We start from the raw sequence: 26,148 nt of genomic DNA, 5'->3' as shown, positions 1-26,148 counted from the left end.
AATCAACTGGAAATGTGAAATAGATTATAAATAGATTTGTAAAAAAAGAAAGAAAGAAAGAAAGAAAGAAAGAAAGAAAGAAAGAAAGAAAGAAAGAAAGAAAGAAAGAAAGAAAGAAAGAAAGAAAGAAAGAATGAAAAAAAGAGAGAAAGAGAGAAAGAAAGAAAGAAAGAAAGAAAGAAAGAAAGAAAGAAAGAAAGAAAGAAAGAAAGAAAGAAAGAAAGAAAGAAAGAAAGAAAGAAAGAAAAGAAAAGAAAAGAAAAGGAAAGATACAGTAAGGAAAGAAGGAAGTAAAACTCGAAGGAAACAGAAGAAGGAAAGGAAGGAAAGAAGAGAAATGAAAAGAGGAGAATGGAAGGGAGGAAAAGCAAGGAAAGAAGAAAAATGAAGGAGGATAAAGGTAGATAGGAAGGAAGAAGAAAGGAAAGGAAAGGAAAGGAAAGACAGGAAGAAGATGGAAGGAAAGGAAGAAAGGACAAAGGAAGAAAGAAAAAAAAAATACAGGAAGAAGAAGCAAAGAAAGATAAGGAGGATAAAGGAAGTGAAGAAAGATAGATAGATAGGAGAAAAAAAGAAAGAAAGAGTTAATATCTAGAGAATACCCAGATAAAAGAAAGTAGGAGATCTAGGTAGATAGTACCTAGATAGATAGGAGGGAGAAAGAAAAAAAGAAAGAAACATGTGGATAGTAAGATAGATAGATAGACAGATAGACAGATAGATAGATAGATAGATAGATAGATAGATAGATAGATAGATAGATAGATAGATAGATAGATAGATAGATAGATAGATAGATAGATAGATAGATAGATAGATAGATAGATAGATAGATAGATATAGATAGACACATCTCCATTCCGGTAGATTACGGCATTAACTGATATAATAAATATAATAAAAGACAAACATTCCCATCAGATGGTTTTTTTCTCTTGGTTTTTCTGCGGTAGATAAAAATCTATGTGACTATAAAACTTCTACGGGATCATTATTTGGATACACAGCGATTTCAGTGAAAAGGTCATTTTGCTTTAGGCGTCCCATTCGGAAACCTTCTCCCGGTCTTACGATCTCGAGGATGACAGACTTAAGCGGAAATTTCAGCGGAATTAACAGAAAAGGAGGGAAATGTTTCCAGCCCAGCGGCAGACATTCCCAGGAAGAAATCTGCCATAGTCACCAATTCTGTCACAGATGAGGTTAATAAAAATGACAAAACACGGACATGCAGGGACGAGAAAAAGAAAAGCAAACAGAAAAGCACAGCGGATGGATGGGAGGAGGTCAGAGAGTGAGGCCTGCCCGCCTTGTAGGTTGCAAGCTCTTTGGGTCAGGGTTGTATTTCCTTTGGTTTTCAGTTACTTGTGCATATCATAATGCCACTACTATGATGTCACTACACACAGCGCTGAGGAAGAGGCGTTCACTGCACACAGCTGAGGCACTCATACAGGAATTACTAACTCTTCAAAAACACTCCAGCACTCAATACAAGGTACTCTCATAGGTGTTTAGGTGCGCAATGCTTCCCCAGGTGCAGCCCTCCACAGATCGGGAAATATAACATGGATACTTCAGTCCTGGGCAGTGTCCCCGTCAATGGACCATCTGATTGGAAAGCTAACGGGTTTTGGGATACAAGCCCACTTTTTCAAAGCTGATAGGTCTGAAGAAAGGGGGCTTGTCTCCCGAAACCCGTTAGTTTTTTAATCAGATGGTCCTTTGATAGAGACACTGCCCATACCTGAAGTATCCATGTTATATGCCTGATGTTTTTATACGTTTGTGAGTATCCATTTGTCTTTGGGGATTCAATATATTGTTTGGTGGTAATGCACAAGGAGTTTGCACCCCCTTGTGTGTGTTTTTTACACATACAGAAATTGAGAAAACATACGTGGACATTTTAGACACTTAGACAAACACAAATATATAAAATCCTCAATTTTATTGTATGAGCTTAAAATATCTGTTTATGAAAAATAAAATAAACCTGAGAATATACATATCAAATAAAAGACAACAAAATAGCACCCTATAAGTTGGAAGACAATGTCCCCAAATTTGGATTTCTGCCATTAACCGTTCAAATGTCACTTATGGGGGTTCCAAATCTTATATCATATCTTGGCTTAACATGTTTCGTGGAAGAGAACCACTTCTTCAGGAGCTCTTTGGCTGCAATTTGATATGTTAAAATGTATCCACTTGCCAAACACAATATGTATATATACGTTGTGGCCTTGAAGTGGTTTTTACCGGGGTTATGGATGAAGATATCAGCCATATCCCGTTTTTTTTTCAGCTTGTGATTTCTCATGAAAGCAGTCCAAGTGGCTGATTAGCTGCTGGATTGCTTTTAGAAGCAGTGGGAGGGGTGCCCCCCCCATGCCCCCCCACCATCACTCAACCGATGTTTCTCGGATTTGCCGTTTTTATGGGCGCACCTGAGAAACAATCCGGTTTGCGTGGCTGGTCATAGAGGTTGCCAGAGACCAGATCACCTCTATGATCTTGGAGGTCAAGACATCACTTCCAAACTAAGGCGGAAGTAAACTTTTTTTTTTTTTTTAAAGCAAAAGATCAACATTTTTTTGATCTCATGCTTTTAAAGGTATAGGAGAGATTTGGGGTGTTATTGACCCCAGATCTCTCCATAAAGAGGACCTGTCATCCCTTATTTCTATTACATGAGATCTCTCCATAAAGAGGACCTGTCATCTCTTATTTCTATTACATGAGATCTCCATAAAGAGGACCTGTCCATCTCTTATTTCTATTACATGAGATCTCCATAAAGAGGACCTGTCATCTCTTATTTCTAATAGATGAGATCTCCATAAAGAGGACCTGTCATCTCTTATTTCTATTACATGAGATCTCCATAAAGAGGACCTGTCATCTCTTATTTCTATTACATGAGATCTCCATAAAGAGGACCTGCCATCTCTTATTTCTATTACATGAGATCTCCATAAAGAGGACCTGTCATCTCTTATTTCTATTACATGAGATCTCCATAAAGAGGACCTGTCATCTCTTATTTCTATTACATGATCTCTCCATAAAGGAGGACCTGTCATCTCTTATTTCTATTACATGAGATCTCCATAAAGAGGACCTGTCATCTCTTATTTCTATTACATGAGATCTCCATAAAGAGGACCTGCCATCTCTTATTTCTATTACATGAGATCTCTCCATAAAGAGGACCTGTCATCTCTTATTTCTATTACATGAGATCTCTCCATAAAGAGGACATGCCATCCCTTATTTCTATTACATGAGATCTCTCCATAAAGAGGACCTGTCATCTCTTATTTCTATTACATGAGATCTCCATAAAGAGGACCTGTCATCTCTTATTTCTATTACATGAGATCTCCATAAAGAGGACCTGTCATCTCGTATTTCTAGTACAAGAGATGTTTACATTCCTTGATAAAAAAAATAAATAAATAAAAAGGACCGTGTAACAAAAAAAAATACAAAATAACAATAAGTAAAGAGCCCCCCACCCCTCCGTGCTCACTCACAGAAGCAAACTTATACGTACGTTGCGCACTAATTAGTAAACTTTGTTTTCGCGCCACACATGTGAGGTATCGCCACGAACGTTAGAGCGAGAGCAATAATTTTAGCGCTAGACCTCCTCTGTAACTCGAAACTGGTAACCTGTAAAAAGTTTTAATGCGTCGCTTATGGTAAATTTTTAAATATCTCAGTTTGTCGCCATTCCATGAGCATGCACAATTTTGAAGCATGACATAGTTAGGTATCTATAAACTCGGCGTAACATCATCTTTTATACTTTACCGAAAAAATTGGGTTATATATTGTGGGGTTTTTGCATTCAACTACATGAAAGTGTTTTTTTTTTTTTTTTTTTAACGCCTTTGAAAAAAATCTTCGCAAATTTTTCATAAAAAATTTCAACAACTGCCATTTTATTCTGCAGAGTCTCTGCTAAAATATATATATATATATATATATATATATATACACACACACACACATATATATATATATATATATATATATATATATATAATGTTTGAGGGTTTTGTGTAATTTTCTAGCAAAAAATACTGATTTAAACAAAAAAAGTATTGCAGAGATGAAAGCACTCCATGCACCCCACAGGTTAGTTCTACGTTCTCTTTAAGATACAAAATTACTACCTTTTTTTATGGAATTGTGCTAAAAAAAAAAAATGATAAAACAAAATGACAATCCTCAGACTGTCATCCTGTGATTTATAGAAGAAGGTTTAATGGATGTTTTTATGCTACAAGGGTGAAAAAATGCTGGAGAGAGCTGTAAAACCTTTACTGGCCTCTCTACAATTTACGAGAGGATTGAACTATAAATGTATGTGTCATTTAAGGAACTGACTTTATGACAGCCCGTAAATCAGGTTTGTCTGGTTTAAAAGTACATTAAAATGTATTATTATTCCTATGGCTAAACCCTACAGAAGTGTCCTCTCACAGATCTTTAGCTCTCAACTCTCAGGTGTCTTTCAACCATAAGGGTCAATCCAGTTACTACTCATATATCTCTTGTGTGTCCTTCATTTTATAGGGTCAGGCCACCCATTAGTGATGTTTCTATCAGGTGTCTTCAGTCTTAAAGGATGCATAAGTATGGTGTGGAGGAACTTGAGTATCCTGCACAGAGCCCTGACCTCAACCCTACTGAACACCTTCGGGATGAATTGGAACCCTAATGGTGAGTCAGGTAATCTCACCCAACATCAGTACCTGACCTCACAAATGGGCAACACATTCCCACAGACACCCTCCAAGATGTCATTGTTTGACCAGTTTGGTGTGGAGGAACTTGAGTGTCCTGCACAGATTCCAAAGCTTAACCCTACTGAACACCTTTGGACCTCAACCCTACTGAATTCTTTTTCGCCTCAACCCTACTGAACACCTTTGGACATCAATGCTACTAAACTGCTTTGAACCTCAACCCTACTAAACTCTTTTGGACTGCAAGACTGTTGAAAACCTTTGGACCTAAACCCTACTGAAGTTCTTTGGACCTCAACCCAATAAACACCTTTGGACCTCAACCCTACCGAACAGCTTAATGCACACACAATGTACACACGATAGGATTTTCCGACAACAACATTTTTTTCCGAAGGATGTTGGCTCAAACTTGTCTTGCATACACACGGTCACACAAATGTTGACAGAAATTCCGAACGTCAAGAACGTGGTGACATACAACGAGCCGAGAAGAATGAAGTTCAATAGTCTGCTTGATTCCGAGCATGCATGGACGTTTGTGCGTCGGACTTATGACGATCGGAATTTCAGACAAGTTTTGTTGTCGGAAAATTTGAGAACCTGCGGAAATTCCGACAACAAATGTTCTATGGAGCATACACATGGTCTGACTTTCCGACAAGAAGCTCACATCCAACATTTGTTGTCGGAAAATCCTATCGTGTATACAGGGCATTACACCTCAACCCCACTGAACTCCTTTGGACCTCAACCCTACTGAAAACCTTTGGATCTCAATCTTACTGAACTCCTTTGGACCTCAACTCTACTAAACACCTTTGGACCTCAACCCTACTAAACACCTTTGGACCTCAACCCTACTGAACAGCTTTGGACCTCAACCCTACTGAACAGCTTTGGACCTCAACCCTACTGAACTCCTTTGGACCTCAACCCTACTGAACTCCTTTAGGAAGAACAGAAATGTTGATCTTGAGTCAGGTCTTCTCATCCAACATCAGTACCTATTCCCACAAATGGGAAAAATGCATGTGCATGCCCAGAGTCAGTATTGATGCCAGACAGCCCATTTAAAGGATGTTCCCAGCTGACTGGTCTCTGGCTAGTCCTTTATGTTTTAACCTGAACGCTGAATATGCTTCCTGTTACTTACCCCGCTCTCCCTTGACCATGATTTTGGGAACTGCTCTGTGCTGCTGCTTACTAGTTCCTAACCTCGGCTTCATTCATGACACTGATTTGGTTTGTGATTTAGCACAGCGCTGCCTGTTCATTGGTGACCCTGGCTCGCTCTGTGACCCCACTACTGTCTCTGATCTGTTCCACGCTGAACCTGTGGCCCAACCAGAGTTTCCTCTTAACTTCTGCTGGTTTCCCTCATGATTTTGCTGATTCCTTGACTGACACTTCTGGCCATATGTTCTTCTAATTAGTGAAATCTCCAAACTGTGACCCGCTGGCCAGATGTGGCCCTTTGCTTGCATTTATCTGGTCCTTGGAGCACTATTCCCCATACAAGGCACTTTTCCTTCCACTGACACCAACGACGAGGCATTTTTCCTCCCACTGACACCAACGATTAGGCACTATTACCGCCCCTGATACCAAAACTTGGCAATATTCTTCCCACCAATACCAATAATAGGGCACTATTCCTCCTTCCGCTGATCTCAGGTGCTATGTGAATTTCTTACTCCCACTGACAATCAAACCTGTATTTTGCCTACACCAGGGCATTTTCTACGCTCACTGGCCACAGTTCGGCCCCCGTCAAGTCTGAAGGACAGTAATCTGGCCCTTTGTTTAGAAAGTTTAGAGACCCCTGTTCTAGATCTTCCTGGTAACCATCTCCAGTCCGAGGTTCTGAAATCATTATCTTCTGCCGCTCGTGTTCCTCCTGTCCCTTGGCATTGTCTGTCTCACCTCCAGCGGTGCTTGGGCAGGAGATGCAAGGGAGGCCACCCTTGTCATATCCTTCTCCTATCAGGTACGTGACAATTATCTTTGGATATCTTTATGCCACTCAAGTAAAGCAGCCCATCCACAGCGGGTGAGAGCCATTGCCGAGGGACATTTTACATCAGTAAAGACCGTTATTAATGCCGCAGTGAAGGAGACAGCAAAGTTATTTATCATAGCTTTTGACATCTCATCTCAGGCAACCTTAACAATGGCAATTGTGTGAGAAACATCTGAGAAAAAAAAAAAAACAGTGTCAATTGTGAGTTGGACAGAGGCAGGTAATGGTGATTGCTGCCGTATAAATGCTAAAATGCAGCTAAAAAAAAAACATTCTCTTGTCATACCCTGCAATTTCTCCACCATTTGCACTATTATGTCCATCGAGGAGCTGGAAATATGTACTGAGAATGATTGAAGGCTTTAGAAGTGGCTGTCAAGATGAGGGGAGGGAAAAAAAAAAAAGAAATAACCAAAGATCTACTGTGGCCTGTAACTTTCTGTCCTAGATTTAAAGCTGAACTCCAGTCTACCCCATCACCCACCACCCGACACCCCAACTAAGCACTAGCGTAGAAATAAAGAACCTACCCCAATGGCCCTTTAACTCACCTAATTCCGCAGTCATGTGACATTCCGCTTATGTGACATCTCTCTTCTTCTGTATACAGGAGATGAGGCGGCACAACTATAAGCCCATCCCCGCATGCCAAGGTCCTAGGTGTTGTCCTGAACTCTGAACTCACCTTTAAACCCCACATCCAATCACTGTCCAAAATCTTGCCACCTCAACCTCCGCAACATCTCCAAATCCCTCCACTGGCTTCCATTCACCCAACAAATTAAATTCAAAACAACTACTTACAAAGCCATCCACATCTCAGCCCCCCCCAGCTACATCACTGACCTAGTCTCTAAATACCAACCTAATCGTTCTCTTCGTTCCTCTCAAGACCTCCTGCTCTCTCGCTCCCTCATCACCTCCTCCCATGCTCACCTCCAGGACTTTTCCAGAGCCTCTCCAATCCTATGGAACTCCTTATCCTACTCTATTAGCTTTTAGCTGATTTAGATGATCCCTGAAAACGCTCCTCTTCAGAGCAGCCTACCCTACCCCACACCTAACAACTGTATTTTCATTTTCTCCATCTGATCATCCCCCCACACTGTCAGTTATTACCTTTTTGTTCCACTTGACCGTCCCTTCTAGATAGTAAGCTCTAACGATCAGGGCCCTCTGATCTCTCCTGTACTGAATTGTATGGTAACTGTACTGTCTGCCCCCGTGTTGTGAAGCGCTGCGCAAACTGTTGGCGCCATATAAATCCTGTATTATAATAATAATGAGGTCCTTCTTCAGGTGTTCACATCACTGACTGCATGATGTAGACACTTACTACTGGGTATACAGCAGAACGCTCCTCTCAGAATCCAGAGATGGAGTCTCATTGGTGTTGCCAGCAAAAGAGGACCAACAGGGGCCGGCCGGCAGGCATGGGGCACAGCTACCGAGCTAAATTACTGGTCCCCGGCACCTGAAAACAGTGCTGGCAATGGACCTGGACAGCAGACATAGGAGATAAACCAACACTGCTGATTGGTTTTCAGAGGGTTTAAGGGAGTAGAGTTTTTTCCCCTAGCTTTAAGAATTAAGAATCCTTAAAGAAAAGTTTTAAATTTCTGATATGAAATCCTAAAATTATCAAAACTATAGATCTTACAGAAACTACTGAGCCTTGTACACCCTACCTGAAGCCCCCCTCTTTCCCGCCTAGGTTAGTGTTTGGGTGCAGGTGTAAGGCCCAGAACACAGCTCCAAACCACTCATTCATGTGGTCAGTGATTGGGCCCTTAATTAAGTTTTTTTTTTCTTTTTTTTTATCATTTCTTTTATTTTTTTTATTTTTTTTTTGCAGCCCTGTGGTGGAGGGTGGTGGGGGGGGTGCTTTGTGAAATATCGGGAGTCTAAACAGACCACTCATGTCTCACTTTTGAGACAGAGAAAGAGACCAAGGACACAAATCCACGACCCTTTCTCTGCAGCCTCAGCTGCGCTGCAGAATGATCAGGAGGCACTCTGTACAGAGGCTCCCTTGTCCATTCATAAACTGAACACAGTTTACCATGCTTCAGTTATGAAAGAACACATGGGTGGTGATTGGTACCAAGCACTCACTGTGTTCATTCAGAAAAGGAATGGCCCAATAAAATTACATGTTTACTGGCCCCTCCCTCTCCATCCTGAAACTAATCCCCCCCGTATGGGCAGTCGACAGCCAGCAGGGGAAAAGAAGAGGAGTAGCCAGCAGTGCTGTGGGGAAGAGGGGACACAGCGCGAATGAAGCTGCAGGGGGGAAGAGGATCATGGACAGGAGAGGAGGTGATCAGAGCAATGGGGGGGGGTCCCAATTCCTGAAACCAATCCTTGTGCTGTGATCTTGAGCTTGTCATTGTTAAGCTGCCCGGCCCCCCCTATTGAACTGTTAGGCCCCAACCCTGTACAGGGGGGCCAGTTTTACCCCCTTGTGGGTGGGCCCTTGATAAAGACCTCCTCCATATTACACCAAATATCAAACAGGAATTATTAACCCATTATGTAAAAAAAATGTGCGAATGGTACCAAACTGCACCATTTAAAAAAATAAAAAAATGTAAAACTCAGTCTTTATAAATTAAATTTATAAATTAAATAGATATTTCACAACTTTTTTACTTGAATTCTTCAATTGTCATGACAAGTGAGCACCTAAGATTTTCCACCACAGGTTGGGATCCTTTTGTGTTACATATATATATATATGTGTATATATATATATGTGTATATATATATATATGTATATATATATATATATGTATATATATATATATATATATATATATATATATATATATATATATATAGATATGTATATATATATATATATATATATATATATATATATGTATATATATATATATATATATGTATCTATACATGTATGTATAGATATATATATATATATATATATATATATATATATATATATATATAAAACAGATGTTTACACTAAAATAAAATAAAAAACATAAACTGCTGACATTGCTAAAAAAAATAACTAGACGGACGTAACAACCTCAATGTCACACTAAACATAAAATACTGCCACAAGCAACAAAATTATACACACTAACTATAATTCAACTGATTTTTTTTAGAAAAAAATAAATAAATTCCCAAAAAGTAATATATGTCCTTTGATTCCAGTGCTTTAGAGACTCTTGTTACACCGAGACAAAGAATAAATGTAAAAATTGCACAGAGAAGCCAGACATAAAGAAACGCAAAAAAAAAAAAAAACTAAACATCATATCATTACATTATAATTGTGTAAAAAAAAAAAAAAATTCAAACAAATTGTGTCCGTTTCCAGTGGGCTGTACTGGGTTGATTGTATAAAATAATAGAAGAATTTCAAAGACCACATTGCCACCATTTTCTCCATCAGTAAATATGGTGGTCAAGTGAAAAAAAAACAAAAAAAAAATCGATGAAATTGTTACATTGTTGTGTTCTTGTATTGGCCTCAAAAGCAAAGTAACCATTTCAAAAACATATTGCATCGGAACAACAAAATACAAAATATAAAAAAGAATACTGTGTATTAAACCAGTAATAAATATGATAAACAATTCTAATCTATCCTTTGATTCTTTTTTTTATCACATTTACAAATGGAGATTTCAGTTTTGACCCAGTCACCCCATGCCATGAATTAATAAGCATGCAGACCATGCATTTTTTTTTTTTGAAAGTCGACTTTCAGTAAAGCAAAATACAAATAAGTTCAAAAAAATCACACCTTTGGCATTTAAAAGCCTACATCCTAAAAATGACAGCTCACTGTCTTTTAAAAAAAAAAATGGCATTCTCTGATAGAATTTCGTTGCAATTGGGCTAAAAAATAAAATGGATAATAATAATTTAATTTGTGTTAAAATTTTAAGACGTTCTTGTCCTAATAAATTTTCATGGAATATGGAAATTTAATGGAACAATTTGTTACCCTTAAAATAAATAAATAAATAGTAAAGAAATGGTATCCTAACTGGCAGAATTGCCATCAGTTTCCTGGCAATCTACTCGGTATGTGGTATTTTAATGGCGTTGATCAATGAGATAATAATGTTGATGTGTTGACATTACAAATTTTTGTATGTATAAACAAATAATAAATTGTATATATAAATGTATATACACACACTTTTAATTTCTTCATGTCTTAACTGACAAAATTAATTTAAATTAAATTTAAATTAAATTTAACCAAATTAAAACAACATTTCTACAATATATATTAAGAGTTAAGAAGACAAGTAAAAAACATTTTTTTTTAATTAATTCTTAGTTTCCTTACAATAAATTTGATACCATTCATGAAAAGAAACTAGGGTTCACTTAAGAACAAAAAATAAATTAATATATTTTTAGATTTAATTAAAAGAATAATAATGCGCTATTGTTTTAAAAACAGAAGGGTAGAAAATATTGCAAATATTAAATTATAAAATGTTTGAATTAGATGCAGGTGAAGTTAAAAATGGCCACAGCTACTGGCTTAAAGCTTCCACGCTAATTTTGTTTAGGAGATTAGGGAAAGCGAAGATTGTGATAACTAAGTATCCATAGGAAGCTATTCTGCCACCTTCTACTGTTCTACAGAATCCATGTCTGAGTAAGTAGACTGGTACCTGTTGCTGATTGGAGGGTATTTGTGCTAGGAGGAGAAATTTGGGAAGGGGAATAGAGGAAAAAGATTTCTGCTAGAAGGGTGAAATTGGGGGTTTATGGTGGTGGGGGGGTTGTGCTGGGAGGGGATTTTCTTTTTTTTTGGGGGGGGGGGGGGGGTTGTGCTAGTAGGGATGTTTGGAGGGTATTTGTGCTAGGAAAGGAAATTTGGGGGGGGGGGTTGTGTTGGGAGGGGGAATGGAGGAAAAGGATTTGTGCTAGAAGGGGTGCTAGTAGGAATGATTGGAGGGTATTTGTGCTAGTAGAGGAAGTTGATGGGATGGGGTGGGATGGGATGTGTGCTGGGAGGGGGATTTTGAGTGGAGGGAAGGATGTGTACTAGGAGAAGAAATCTTTTTTTGTGGGGGGGGGTGTGTTAGGAGTGTTGATTTAGGGGGATTTGTGTTGGGAGGGGGAATGGAGGAAGAGGATATGTGCTAGAGGGGTAGAATTGGGGGGTATTTGTGCTAGGAGGGGAAATTTGGGGGGGGGGGATTTTGTTGGGAGAGGGAAGGAGGAAAAGGATTTGTGCTAGAAGGGTGAAATTGGGGGAGTTTGTGCTAGAAGAGGTGATATGGTAGAGGGGGGGGGGATTGTGCTAGGAGGGGATCTTCTTTTTTTTGGGGGGGGGAGTTGTGCTAGTAGGGATGATTGGGGGGTATTTGTGCTAGGAGAGGAAATTTGGGGGGGGGGGGATTTTGAGTGTGGGGGTGTAATCGGAGGGGCAATTTGAGGGGTAGAGGATTTGTGCTGGAGGTGTGATTTGTACAGGAGGAGGGGGGATTTATGCTTAGGGGATAACCATTAGATGCTCCATTTTTTGGGAGGGGGGATTTTTGCTGACTCACAATGCTCATACATCTGGGGGGGGGCACGGTTTGGCATGTCCCCCTTGGACTCTAGATGACCTTGTCCTGGCACTGGTTGCCAGTTTGTTAAGTACACCTACACTTTTAATAAGAGACCAGCAGCTCCTAGAAGAGGGGGAAGGATATATATATATATATATATATATATATATATATATATATATATATATATTTTTTTTTTTTTTTTGTATCCTACTATAAATGTACTCTATAGAGACCATTAGGGCTACCCTTACACATAGACGCACATATGTTCATTCACGTCACAAGCCCTTGCATTCAGAGAACGCATACCTTCTGCATCGATTAGGCTTGCACTTAGTATGCACTTCAGCTACAGGTTTCTGTTTGTTTGTACTATCCAACTGAAGAGCGCTGTAAAAAACAACACCACTTCATAAAAAAGCATAATCAAAGCTCTGAGAATATAAGACGCTGACAGAATGCTACCCCAACAAAGACATCCACAGGGCAGTAAGCAGCTCAATTTTTTTTTTGTGCTAAATTACTTAAAAAAAAAAAAAATAAAAAATACATAAAAAAGTTCACTAAGACACAAAATGTAGAATACATTTTCTGTTTTTCTTCTTTTTTTTTTTTTATCTAAACTCATGAACATTTAAAAATTTAAAAATAGAATTTATTCTATGACTTCAGTCCTTTCATTTATTTTTCCTGTTTCCTAAGAATCAAGCAAATCACTTCACCTTTTAGACTATCTTAATATCAATTTCTCTGTTCATAGAAAAATAGTGGGAAAAATAGAATAGAAACCAAAAAAAAAGGAACTTGCTGAGAGGATTTACCCTCTTTTTTTTTTTTTTTAAACCGAATAAAGAGGCGGAGAAGACAGTCAAATATACAAGGGATGTTCAAAATGCGTCCAAAAACTTTTTGAAGAACCCTCATATAAACCTTTTAGGGTATTCTAATTAATCTCTTAAGACTCTACGAAGACAAGCCGGTATTAGCGTTATTAATGTAACAACTAGATAGTAGGAATTATGTTACAATTATTCCATATAAGGATTTCTTTTTAACCAGTAACAGACCATTTAGATTAAAAACTACCACTTTTTTATATTATAAAATTACATAAATGTTAATAAGAAAGATATACCTGAATTTAACCAAAAAAAAATGTAAATGTAATTTTTGGCAATTTTTATTAAAAATTATTTTTATGGTAATTAAACTAAGATCCTAAAATCGACACTAAACTTCCACTATTCTACATGAGACTTTAAAACTAATAGTAACAATAATTAATTATCTCTAGAGCTGTTTTTAAATTAGTCTTTAGAACTTTTTAGATGGTATACAATTATTTTCAACTATTCTAAGAAAAAAAAACAAAAAAAAACTTGACTATAACTTTGACTGTCCTAAGAGGAGATATAATTTTGTGGTGGTTTATGTACATCCTTTGACATTCACACGCATGGGAAGCCAACATATGCACAATCACTGCCAAACACTGTACACCATAAAGATGAATAAACGGAAAAGATGGAGAAAGATTTTTGTAGTAAAAAAAAAAAAAAATAAATAAAAGTTAACCACTATGATGCTAAAAACGTCCAATGAGCCTTGAAGAGTGTATGAAAGCCCTATGACATTTTCAACCTAGGAAGTCCCAAGAGCTGCCATTGACCATGCGGGCACCATAGCAAGGAATTCTGTGGCAGTTACTCTAAAACAAAACATCTATAGGTAATTGATCCATACATTTCTTAATTTCACAATGAGTAGCCGAATTTAAAAATTTATGTATGAAATAATGCAGAGGCCGAAATACAATGGAAGATCTTTTGGAACATCATCTGAACCCAAAGATAGATGTTAATGGACAGAAGCATTTGACATTGTGTAGCTGCTGAGCGGAAACAAAAAAAAAATACATACAAACATTAGAACAAATAAAACAAAATAAAATTAAAAAAAAGAGTAATGAGTCATGAAACTAAAGAAAATTCAAACAAACATACAAATAAAAGAAAAAAGGAGAAAGCAAATAAGTCAGAAATTAGAAAAAAAACTAACATGGCATTACTGGTGGCTGTGGCCGACACTTCTGCCGAGGACAGAACTCCGCACTTGGAACATTTGAGGGTCATGCCGTAAAGAGGCATTGTCATCTGACTGCAATTAAAATCAAAAATACTGAAACAAAATCAAAAATATAATTCACTTTTCTTTTTTTTTTTAAACAGAAAGAAAGATAAGAACCCACCAGCAATAAGTCTTAAAGAAGAACTAAACCAAAGACACCTCTCTTTGTTCAGAAAATAATTTTTGCTTGCTGGTCGTTGCCCTGGTTCATTAATGGTAACCCATCATCGGTCACCGCCCTAAATTGTTTTAGGTTAACACTTTTAGCCACATTTGATTTGAAAAAAAAAAAAGCAGGTAGCGTAGCATAATAGACAATATTTTTAGTTCTTTTGGTATGCATGTTTATTGTGTTTTTTATCAATAGTTATTAAGGTAACTTCCAGCTAGCAAAAGTTAATTTTAAAAAGTGTCGTCTTTAGGCTCCCTAGTTAGTTAATCACTTAACACGGGTACTAAAGAATCCCTCCAAACCTTTACTATAAAGTAATCTATAATAAATTTACTTTGGATTTTGTAAATTAATTTGTAAATTTACTTAGCATAATAAAAGTTACTCTGGAGTTCACAGATGATATCCTCATACTTTTAAGGAACACTCTAGTGAACCACTTTCTAAACTCCTTATTTTGTTTATTTTTAAAGAAAATATGGAAGGTTATGTCAGAACATTAATGCTACAAACAACAATGGTGATGTCTTGATAAATGTGGGCATGTAATATGTTTAGTTCCACTTTAAGTTCTGGGATCTTTCAAGATCTCCAGAAAATTATAGCAAAGGTTTTTGCTCACCCTTCCCAGGTCCTTAAGATATTAATATGGAAGAGACCAATGTGTCACCTTATTCCCATCAACGTTTTCATTTAGAGCAGAGATATGCAAATAGTGGACCTCCAGCTGTTGCAAAACTACAAGTCCCATCATGCCTCTGCCTCTGGGTGTCATGCTTGTGGCTGTCAGAGTCTTGCTATGCCTCATGGGACTTGTAGTTCTTCAACAGCTGGAGGTCCGCTAATTGCATATCCCTGATTTAGAGCAAAGACAACAAATTTGTTAAATGAGCCAATGGCCAACAGATGCAGCCAAACAGTTCATAATAATACCCTGTATTTATGGTCCAAAAAGTTGTCAATGGTTTTGAGGGCTTCTTCTCAACAGATCATAAAAGAAATGGTTTCTCATCTGTTGATTACCAAAGTCTATTTCCATTCTGTACATAACACAATGCCATTCCATCCAAAGAAGATGGGAACATGAACACCGCCTTTTAAGTCTCTGTGTTATTTGTTCCTCCCAGGCTTGAATGGTCTTGTAAAACAGATGACTTGCAAACAACAGTTAATGCTCAGTCTCTTCTATATTAAACCATATCATGAACAAAGTGATTCTTGCGTCTTTCCAGTGCCTCGAAAACACACACAAAAAAAAAAAAAACTGGTGCCCCATGCTCCGTTTACCCCTTCACCCCTGAGTAATTAGCCTGTTCGAACAGAGCCCGTCAAAAGGAGCCAAATAATGACTGCACTTCTTGGAATTTCAAACAAACAATGCTCCTTTTCAAACCCTTAGTGGAGCTTAAACTTTTTAATTAAAAAGCTTTCCCAATAAACAAAATGGAGAAGTTCAGGGATGTGAACTGTAGCTGAATACAAAGTGTGCATGAGTTTCAAGAGCTTCCCCTTCCCCGAGCTCCCGGAATTTTAGGAACACAAAAGCACGTCAATGCTCAATGTTAAGGGCACTGTTGTACGTCGTCGACGAACGTGGACTTTCTCACAGAGTCTGTAGGAGGCTCTCAGGAGTGAAGGGGTTAAACAAAGACACTTTTTTTTTTCTACAATTTGGCAAACACACTAAGGATTAAGGAAAAAAAAGACATGGTGTCTTGTAGAGATGGAAAGCTTTTTTTGATTGCTCCCCTAACAGGAAATCAGCAACGCGCTCATGGTTAACTGCTACTTTCTATTTAATATTTACGAAGTGAATTAAAAAGTATCCATGGTCTGTCCAATCAGGGTTCAGTATAGGTGACAAAACCAACATAATCAAAGATGTACATGATTCAGGGTTTGCCTAACTGCCTCGTTACGTTGCACTCAACTCACAACTTGGATTCCAAAATGTGCAAAATGAGATCAAATCTTTAAATTGCTGAGATCCGCTCACCCAATGGGTGGATATAACCGACTTTCAAAGGATATCTATCTTTTCTACAACTGTGTAGATCAGAGCGAGGATACTCCAATCCCAATCTGCCAGACTTGAATGTTCACCTGGTCTAAATGATAAACATGGGTGGTAATTGTGCCCAACGAGAAAAGAGATATTTCCGAGCAAGGATTCCTGGGACATGATGTAAATATATTGTAAGCCTCAGGTAAAATAACAGGAAGGTTTTTGGGTATTTGCCCAAACTTCTTTTTTTTCGTTCTTGAGAGACTTATTGACAGGATAAAAGTGACCACCCAATGGTTCAATATGGTGGAACTGTCAACAGGCAGGGTTTAAAAACCCAATACCCCAGTTATTGGATGCTGGCCTCTTGTAAACATGGCGGTAAAACAACTTCCTTTTATTCTACATTTCATATAATGTAATATCTAGCACTTAATCACAATCTACAGGGAATTGTTACATTTTGGAACATATTTGGTTGGAAAACAGTTTGGATTTCCATTTTTTAATATCTTACATATTGCCTTATGGTCATCGGCAAGCAACAAATAATGTGTGTCCTTTGAAAAATGTACAATGGCATACAATTTCCCTGGCCCTTATCCTGCCAATACAGTCGGTGGCAATTTTGAGCTTTGAATGATAAAGGAGATCAAATGAAACAAGGTAACCTTTGAAACATTACTGAAAAGATCAAGGCAACCTACTAAATATTCATAGGTGCTATTGGTGGTAGGTTCATAAGCTAAATTAAATTGTCAAAATGTTTCTAGTGTATAGGCAGCAGTGAAGGTAACACCAAAGCCAACATTAGAACTGCAAAAAAAAAAAAAAATACTATCACAGAAGACCAAAAACTGACCACGGAAATTAGCATGTAGGATGTATAACATACCCCTGGAGTCTAATGTATTCAAAAAGTGCAAACCCAGTCAAAACGTTTTCCTTTTCTTGGTTTTGGATGGGGTGAATTTGAATCTGGGGCTCCGTTAAAGAGATTTCCTCTCACCGCCTGTCCTACTGACAACCATTTCACCAGGGGAGATTTGCATTAGGGCCACAGACAGCAAAAACAAACTGGCAGGGCTTCTAAACATCCCCTACTCTACTAAAAAAACTCAAAGCATACAAAACAATTAGCAGAATCTTTTAAGTACATATTTATAGCTACATTTATAAATTAAGAAGATTAGGAGGAGGGGGCACCCTCAAAAAAACACCTACTGTCCTGGTGCCTTGAAATGATTCTGTTTATAGAAACCTTGTGGATGACCTTGAACCTAACAATGTTTATTCATAAAGATCCTATTTCTGGTGTCCTGATATGAATTACTGCTAGTGCACACCCAGTCGCAACTTTCTTTTGGGCACAGTAATCTCTTTAGGTACCCTCCAAAGGCCATCCAATGACTTGAGCTGATGGTGGCCAATTGCCCGCACCCCTCTGATTCCCTTTGCAATAGTGAAGAGACCTGGTTGGAGTTTACAAAGGACTAAGGTTGCTGGACAGAATGGCAGAAGAGTGAAGGGAAGGTTTGCAGAATGACTGAAAGGTCCACTTTAAGGTTGTACAGTGAACATTTCCAGCTTTGGCCTGCTTCTTCCAAGTGATGAGAGAAGGAAAATGACCTAGGAGAGGGAACGCATGGATTATATGCCTGCCATCTTACTTACAAATGTGAGTGGAACTTTTGAGAACTTTTATCATATGTTTTAATAAGCTGTATCACACTAGGGCAGCGGTGCGCTCTCTCCTTTCTTTCCTTGTTGTGTAGATATATGTCCATCGCCTGGTGGATCATCAGAAGGGCTGCAGGGCCGTAGTATGTGAAGAGTTTACAAGATAATCAAGAGGCCCAGTTGAACCAGAGGGATTTGAGATCAGCACATGAACTGGTGTATGCTTAGGTCGATGGTGGCCAGTACCTGTTTTTGGGGGGTGCCCCCTTCTAATCTTCTCTCCATGATTTTGAAGATTTCAAATGGGATGTTTGTACATCCTGAGTAACTTATCCCTACCCAAAAAAGCATTCCTATTTCTGACTGTGTTGCTTTTGGAGGGTTCCCTTGCTTCCTGTTTGGTGAAACACGTTGTCTCTGGGACAGGAAGTGAGGGCAAATAGTGCATCCACAGATAGCAGCAAAAACCTGACATGGGTTCTAGGAACCTCTAGCAACCTCTGGAAGAACCCTGGGGTTTGCACAGAACCCTGGTTGAGAATAGCTGGTCTAGATGATGTTAAGAGTCCAGTGGTGGAGCAATAGTCAAACTACAAAGTGCCCTTACATACATTATCCTCATTAGGGCTCCAGGTTGGAATGCAGCCAATGTGATCTTAAAATGCACTACAGTCCGATAAGTTCTTACATTTAATTGACTACCACGTCATGCTTGAAGGCGTCCCACATGCTACCCAAAAAAATCCTGGTGGATGACCTTGGACCTTGCAATGTTTATTCATAAAGATCCTATTTCAGGTGTCTTGTTGTGAATTACTGCTAGTGCACACCCAATTACAACGCCCAGCAATCCCTTCAGGTTCCTTCCAAGGGCCATCCAATAACTTGGGCCGATGGTGGTCAGTACCTCTTTTTTGGGGGTGCTCCTTTCTAATCTCCTCTCCATGATTTTGAAGGGATATTTGCACATCCTGAAGTGAATTAAACATTGGAGTAATTTATCTTTATTAAAGAAAAAAGCATTTTTATTCCTAACTGTGTTGCTTTTGGAGAGTTCCCTTGCCTCCTGTCCATGGTCTCCGGGACAGGAAGTGAGGGCAAATCTCAATAGTGGATCCCCAGATGGCAGCAAAAACCTAACATGGGTTCTAGGAACCTCTAGCAACCTCTGGAGGAACCCTAGCGTTTGCACAGAACCCTGGTTGAGAATAGCTGGTTTAGATGATATCAAGAGTCTTCAGTGGTGGAGCAATAGTCAAACTACAAACTGCCCTTACATACATTATCCTCATTAGGGCTCCAGGTTGGAATGCAGCCAATGTGATCTTAAAATGCACTACAGTCCGACAAGTTCTTACATTTAATTGACTACCACGTCATGCTTGAAGGCGTCCCACATGCTACCCAAAAAAATCCTGGTGGATGACCTTAGACCTTACAATGTTTATTCACAAAGATCCCATTTCAGATGTTTTCATGTGAATCACTGCTAGTGTACACCAAGTCACAACTCCCTATTGGGCCCAGTAATGCCTTCAGGTTCCCTCCAAAGACCCTCCAATGACTTGGGCCGATGGTGGTAAGTACCTGTTTTTGGGGGATGCCCCCTTCTAATCTTCTCTCTACGACTTTGAAGATTTCAAATGGGATGTTGGTACATTGTGATGTAAATTAAACAGCAAAGTATTAAATCGCTACTTAAAAAAGCATTTTTTTTTGTCTGTGTTGCTTTTTAAGAGTTCCCGTATTTCCTGTCTCGGGACAGGAAGTGAGGGTAAATCTCTGTAGCGGATCCCCAGATAACAGCAAAAACCTGACATGGATTCAAGGAACCTCTAGCAACCTCTGGAGGAACCCTAGAGTTCCAAAGAACCCTGGTTGAGAATAACTGGTCTGGATGATGTCAAGAGGCATCAGTCGTGGAGCCGTAGTCAAACAACAAACTGCTCTTAGGCCCCTTTCACACGGGACGGATCCGTGTTGATCCGCCCCGTGTTTATCCGCTGCTCAGCGGGGATCGCTCCGCTTTCCCCAGCTGAGCAGGCAGATGACAGGGCGGGACCCGCACACTGTGCAGGGACCGCCCTGTCAGATCTCCGCTCTCCCCTATGGGGGATCGGATGAACACGGACTGTCTGTCCGTGTTCATCCGATCCGCTCTGCAGACGGATAGAAAAATAGGATTTTCTTCCGTCCGCAGAATCGGACGAGAGCGGAGGCGGACGACATCGGGTGTTAGCGGATGTACATCCGCTGACACCCGCTATCCCATAGGGATGCATGTATGTCCGTATTTCATCCGAAAACGGATGGATGAAATACGGACATACTGTCCGCATGTGTGAAAGGGGCCTTATATACATTATCTTGATCAGGGCTCCATGTTAGGATTCAGGCAATGTGATTTTCCAATGCACTAGAGTCCAACAAGTTCTTGATGACTACCACGTCATCATTCCCACCACACTTGCAAAGAGCCGTCGGGTCTTGTCTTATTTTCAGACTTTAAAAGACGCAATGCTTTGAAAGAGTCCTTATAAACAGTTCTAAGAACACTGTTTTGTTCAACTATATCAGAAAAAAAAACATTTTTTTTTCAAATATAAATAGCTTATGAAGAAGGAGTTTAGTAATCCTAATGGGAAAATCAATGGTGTAAGTTGTTAACAAGTGGTGATGTAGATAGAGCCCCTCTATTGATGGAAGAATAGTCAGAAAAGCAAGCTTCCCACGTCACCCTGGCCCCTCTTCAGCTGATATTTATAACCTTGACAGCCAAGGTCTCATCTTTCCAGGCCTATTAGTCAACAAACACATGTTTACTGGCTCAAAACTGTCACGGACCCGGTGTACCGATGTCCCTTGTTTAATTTAAAGGCTTAGGTAGTTAGGTTAAAGAAAAAAAAAAAGATTGACGTCCATTTAGTTACACCAATAGAAAAAAGTATTCAATCTAGAAATATATACCAAACATAAACGTAACTAAACAAATTACATTTTGTTAAAGTCTAAAATCACAAAAGAAAATAAAGAAAGCTTTATAAAAGAAAGATAAAAGAAATATAAAAGAAAGCCCTTAATGTTCTACATATCCACTATATCAAAACATTTATATGAGAAACTCCTAAAACAACCCGAAAACACCCTTGGTCAGATTGTTCGTGTTTATAAAGTTTATCATTGATACCGTCCGACGAACGGCAACATTTATAGCTTTTCATACAGAGCTGATTCTTGCAGAGTTTCACTCTCAAGGTGTTTGCCAGATACAATGATCCAATTCCATAGAAGAGTTTAATTTTATTGTAGATTATTCATTTTTAATTTTTAGGCAAGATGGACCTGAACACTTACATGACGTCAAAGTTTACACTATATTGCCAAAAAGTATTGGGACGCCTGGCTTTACACACACATGGACTTTCATGGCATCCCAGTCTTAGTCCGTAGGGTTCAATATTGAGTTGGCTCCACCCTTTGCAGCTATAACAGCTTCAACTCTTCTGGGAAGGCCGTCCACAAGGACTCTCATCCACACTATATTGCCAAAAGTATTGGGCCACCCCTCCAAATCATTTGGTGGGGGGGGGGGGGATTTTGATGCGGGCTTGTTTTTCAGGGGTTGGGTTTGGCCCCTTAGTTCCAGTGAAGGGAACTCTTAAGGCATCAGCATACCAAGACATTTTGGACAATTTCATGCTCCCAACTTTGTGGGATCAGTTTGGGGGTGGTGGGTCCTGATATATCTCCTGATGAAGCAGATCTTTGAATCTGGGAAATGTGAGGAGAATTGCCCTCACACCACTGCAAGAACCAGCACTGTATGAATGGATAGTTTCATAGGTTGGACTTGATGGACTTGTGTCTTTTTTCGACCTCACCTACTATGATATAAATGTTGCCATTAGTATGATTGTATCTGTGGTAAACTATACAATATGAATTAGCTGATCCATGGGGTATGTTGAGGTTATATCTGGAGGTTCTAATATAAATGCTTTGACCTGATGGATAAGTTAAATATTAATAATTTTCTTTTTTTAAATTCTTGTGATTTTAAGCAATGCTGTAAATAAAAACATATTTTATTGAACTGTTTTGTATATTTGGTACTTAAAAAGTCCAATTCTGGTATATGCTTCTAAATTGAATATATTTTTTGGGGATGTTGGCACCTTGCTAATCACGATCTATAAATAAAATTACAGCCCTTCAATAGGAAAAAAAAAAAAAAATCTGAAATGAAAACTGAAAGTCGATCGTTAGGATGTGAATCCTCCATTGTGCCACCATTTGATACAATTTGGTTTTCATGACTCAATAACAAGTTCCCACCATGCCTCGCCCCAGTACAACCTAATGTACGATATGTGAAGGTCTATTATGTTTTCTCTATCTTGGAGTTTTAACTTGTAGGATGCAAAAAAAAAAAAAAATAACAACTTTGAAATTCTCTTCTGCCAATAATTCAATTGGATCGTGTTTAATTAAATCCCAAACTGTGTTCCAACGCTTTTTTTTTTAGACAGATCACCGCGGAAGGTGGGAAAACAACATAAGGTCCAAATAAAATAATAAGTCAGTGACACCCAATGTGATCAAAAACCAGCTACACGTGGAAAACAATATTTTAGAGAATCAAGAAGGGAATTAGTTGCAAAGGGGTCATCTGGACCCCTTCTAAAGTTCCTTATGTCATGCTGCCAGTAGCAGGGCCGGGACAAGGGGAGGGCAGGAGGTGGCGGCTGGCCTGGGCGCAATGTTTGTGGTAGGGATTTGGGTGCCCTGACCCTAACCCTAAGGGAAGGGTGGGGCGCAGTTTGGCATCTTTGCCCTGGACGCTGGATGGTCTTGTCCTGGAACTGGCCAGTAGCACCTGGTTGGGGTATGTCACCTTTCAGGAACTTTGAATGGTACCTAAAGGGGGGCAGCACGTCTGTTCCCTGCAATAGGTCACTACTCACTATCTATTCTCATCACCAATACCCGCACTTTCAACATCTAATGCCACCCTGCCATGGTACTCCCTCTAAGCCGTTGCCCTGAGGTCTGGTGTTTCTACAAAGTGACCCGGGCGTGTCAATCAGCATTGAATTGAAGATCTCACTTGCATCATGACCCCCCCCCCCCCCCCAATGTATATTTGGAGCATGGAGTATTAGCATAACTCTAATGAGTTATTAATAATAGGAAAAACAGGGATCTTTGCCACAATTTCACCACATCTACCCACTTTTTTGATTTAAAAGGCTGTATCAGCATTTGTACGTGGCATCTGGACATAATTGGTCACCGTTCTTCCCATTTGCATCTTTTGGTGTATTGTACCCCTCCTTATCTGGTGTATGACCTGCTGAACAGGCACATTGACTGAAACTTTGGCGAGCCGGCCAGTTCATTTTCTGTACCACAACTTGTGTAGCGGTGTAATATAAAAATGTCAACATTTTAATGAGAGATCTGAAAGTACTTCAGCAATGAGTAAGTTATAGTCTTACAATTTCTTTAGTTTTTTTTTTTCTGGGATGCACCCTAGCTGCTCCAGAGTTTGTACAGCTGGTCAATTTAGGACGAGTTACGGACAATCAACAGGCTAAAATTTCCATAATCTTTTGTCATTGTGCCAAGGTGCTGCCCTGGCATTCTCAAGTAGGGTGTTCTAAGAAGAAGCCCGCTGTTCTCATGCCACAGGGCTACTGGAATGGATCATATTTCTTGAGTAAAGCCAGGACGTATGTTGTGTGGTCCTGGTTGGGGTTGGGGGGGGGGGGGGGGTGGTCATGAAGTACACTTTCCACCATTAAGGGAACTGTCCTGGCCTATATTACTACTCCTTACCAGCCGTATCATGAGACCTCCTGTCTATATAATCTATTCCTTACCAGCCTTATTATGTGAACCCTTGTCTATATAACTTACTCCCTACCAGCTTTATGGTGTGACCCCTTGTCTATATAACCTACCCTCTACCAGCCGTGTCATGAGACCTCTTGTGTTTATAACCTAATTTCTACGAGTCATATAATGAGATCTACTGTCTATATAACCTACTCCCTACCAGCCTTATCTTGAGACCTTCTAATTATATATCCTACTTCCGACAAGCTGAATCATGAGACCTCTTCTCTATAAAACCTACTCCTTACCAGCCTTATCATGTGACCTCCCATCTATATAATCTACTTCCTACCAGCCTTATCTTGAGACCTTCCATCTATATTACCTACTCCCTATCAGCCATATCATGGGACGTCCCATCTATATTACCTACTTCCTACCAGCCCTATCTTGAGACCTTCCATCTATATTACCTACTTCCTACCAGTCGTATGATGGGACCTCCCATCTATATTACCTACTTCCTACCATTCGTATTATGAGACCTCCCATCTATGTTACCTACTTCCTACCAGTCGTATGATGGGACCTCCCATCTATATTACCTACTTCCTACCATTCGTATTATGAGACCTCCCATCTATATTACCTACTTCCTACCAGTCATATGATGGGACCTCATATCAATATTACCTACTTCCTACCATTCGTATTATGAGACCTCCCATCTATATTACCTCCCTATCAGCCATATCATGGGACCTCCCATCTATATTACCTACTTCCTACCAGCCCTATCTTGAGACCTTCCATCTATATTACCTACTTCCTACCAGTTGTATGATTATTATTATACAGGATTTATATAGCGCCAACAGTTTACATAGCGCTTTACAACTTGAGGGTAGACAGTACAAATACAATACACTTTAATACAGTAGGAATCAGAGGGCCCTGCTCCTTAGAGCTTACAATCTAAGAGATGGGACCTCCCATCTATATTACCAACTTCCTGCCAGCCATATCTTGAGACCTTCCATCTATATTACCTACTTTCTACCAGCCCTATCTTGAGACCTTCCATCTATATTACCTACTTCCTATCAGTCATATGATGGGACCTCCCATCTATATTACCTACTTCCTACCATTTGTATTATGAGACCTCCCATCTATATTACCTACTTCCTACCAGTCGTATGATGGGACCTCCCATCTATATTACATACTTCCTATCAGTCATATGATGGGACCTCCCATCTATATTACCTACTTCCTACCATTTGTATTATGAGACCTCCCATCTATATTACCTACTTCCTACCAGTCGTTTGATGGGACATCCCATCTATATTACATACTTCCTACCAGTCGTATGATGGGACCTCCCATCTATATTACCTACTTCCTACCATTTGTATTATGAGACCTCCCATCTATATTACCTACTTCCTACCAGCCCTATCTTGAGACCTTCCATCTATATTACCTACTTCTTATGAGTCGTATGATGGGACCTCCCATCTATATTACCTACTTCCTACCAGTCATATGATGGGACCTACTTCCTACCAGCCATATGATGGGACCTCTATATTGCCTACTTCCTACCAGTCGTATCATAGGACCTCCTGTCTTTGTAATCGACTTTCTACCAGTCAGATCTATTGTATATATAACCTACACCCTATCAGCCGTATCTTGAGACCTTTCGTCTATATTACCTACCAGCCATATCCTGTGACCTACTTCCTACCAGCTGTATCATGGGACCTCCTGTCTATATTACCTACTTCCTTTTAGCCATATCATGATACCTCCCATCTATATTGCCTACTTCTTACCAGCCAATATCTTGAGACCTCCCATCTATATTAGGCTGCCTTCCAGGTAGCATTATCTATGGGATATGTTGATGTGGGATTTTTGGGGGTTTTTAGTTGTAATCCGAAATTGCATTCTGAATTAACTTTAGGCTTCGTTCT

General features: G+C 39.3%; 1 protein-coding gene across 1 annotated transcript in view; it reads right to left on the bottom strand.

Annotated features, from left to right (window-relative positions):
- Positions 1-26,148, bottom strand: part of ADGRB1 (adhesion G protein-coupled receptor B1) — a gene marked incomplete in the record, with an annotated part of 698,266 nt that overhangs the window by 38,901 nt on the left and 633,217 nt on the right. Inside the window, 2 exon segments of the mRNA XM_073629372.1 lie at positions 12,651-12,731; positions 14,400-14,498. Of these exon segments, the coding sequence (XP_073485473.1) occupies positions 12,651-12,731; positions 14,400-14,498 (180 nt within the window).

Source organism: Aquarana catesbeiana, linkage group LG05 (assembly GCF_042186555.1).
Source record: "Aquarana catesbeiana isolate 2022-GZ linkage group LG05, ASM4218655v1, whole genome shotgun sequence".
NCBI classification, from domain to species: domain Eukaryota; kingdom Metazoa; phylum Chordata; class Amphibia; order Anura; family Ranidae; genus Aquarana; species Aquarana catesbeiana.
Note: the sequence above shows the minus strand (reverse complement) of the source record. Positions and strands in the feature narration are given on the sequence as shown.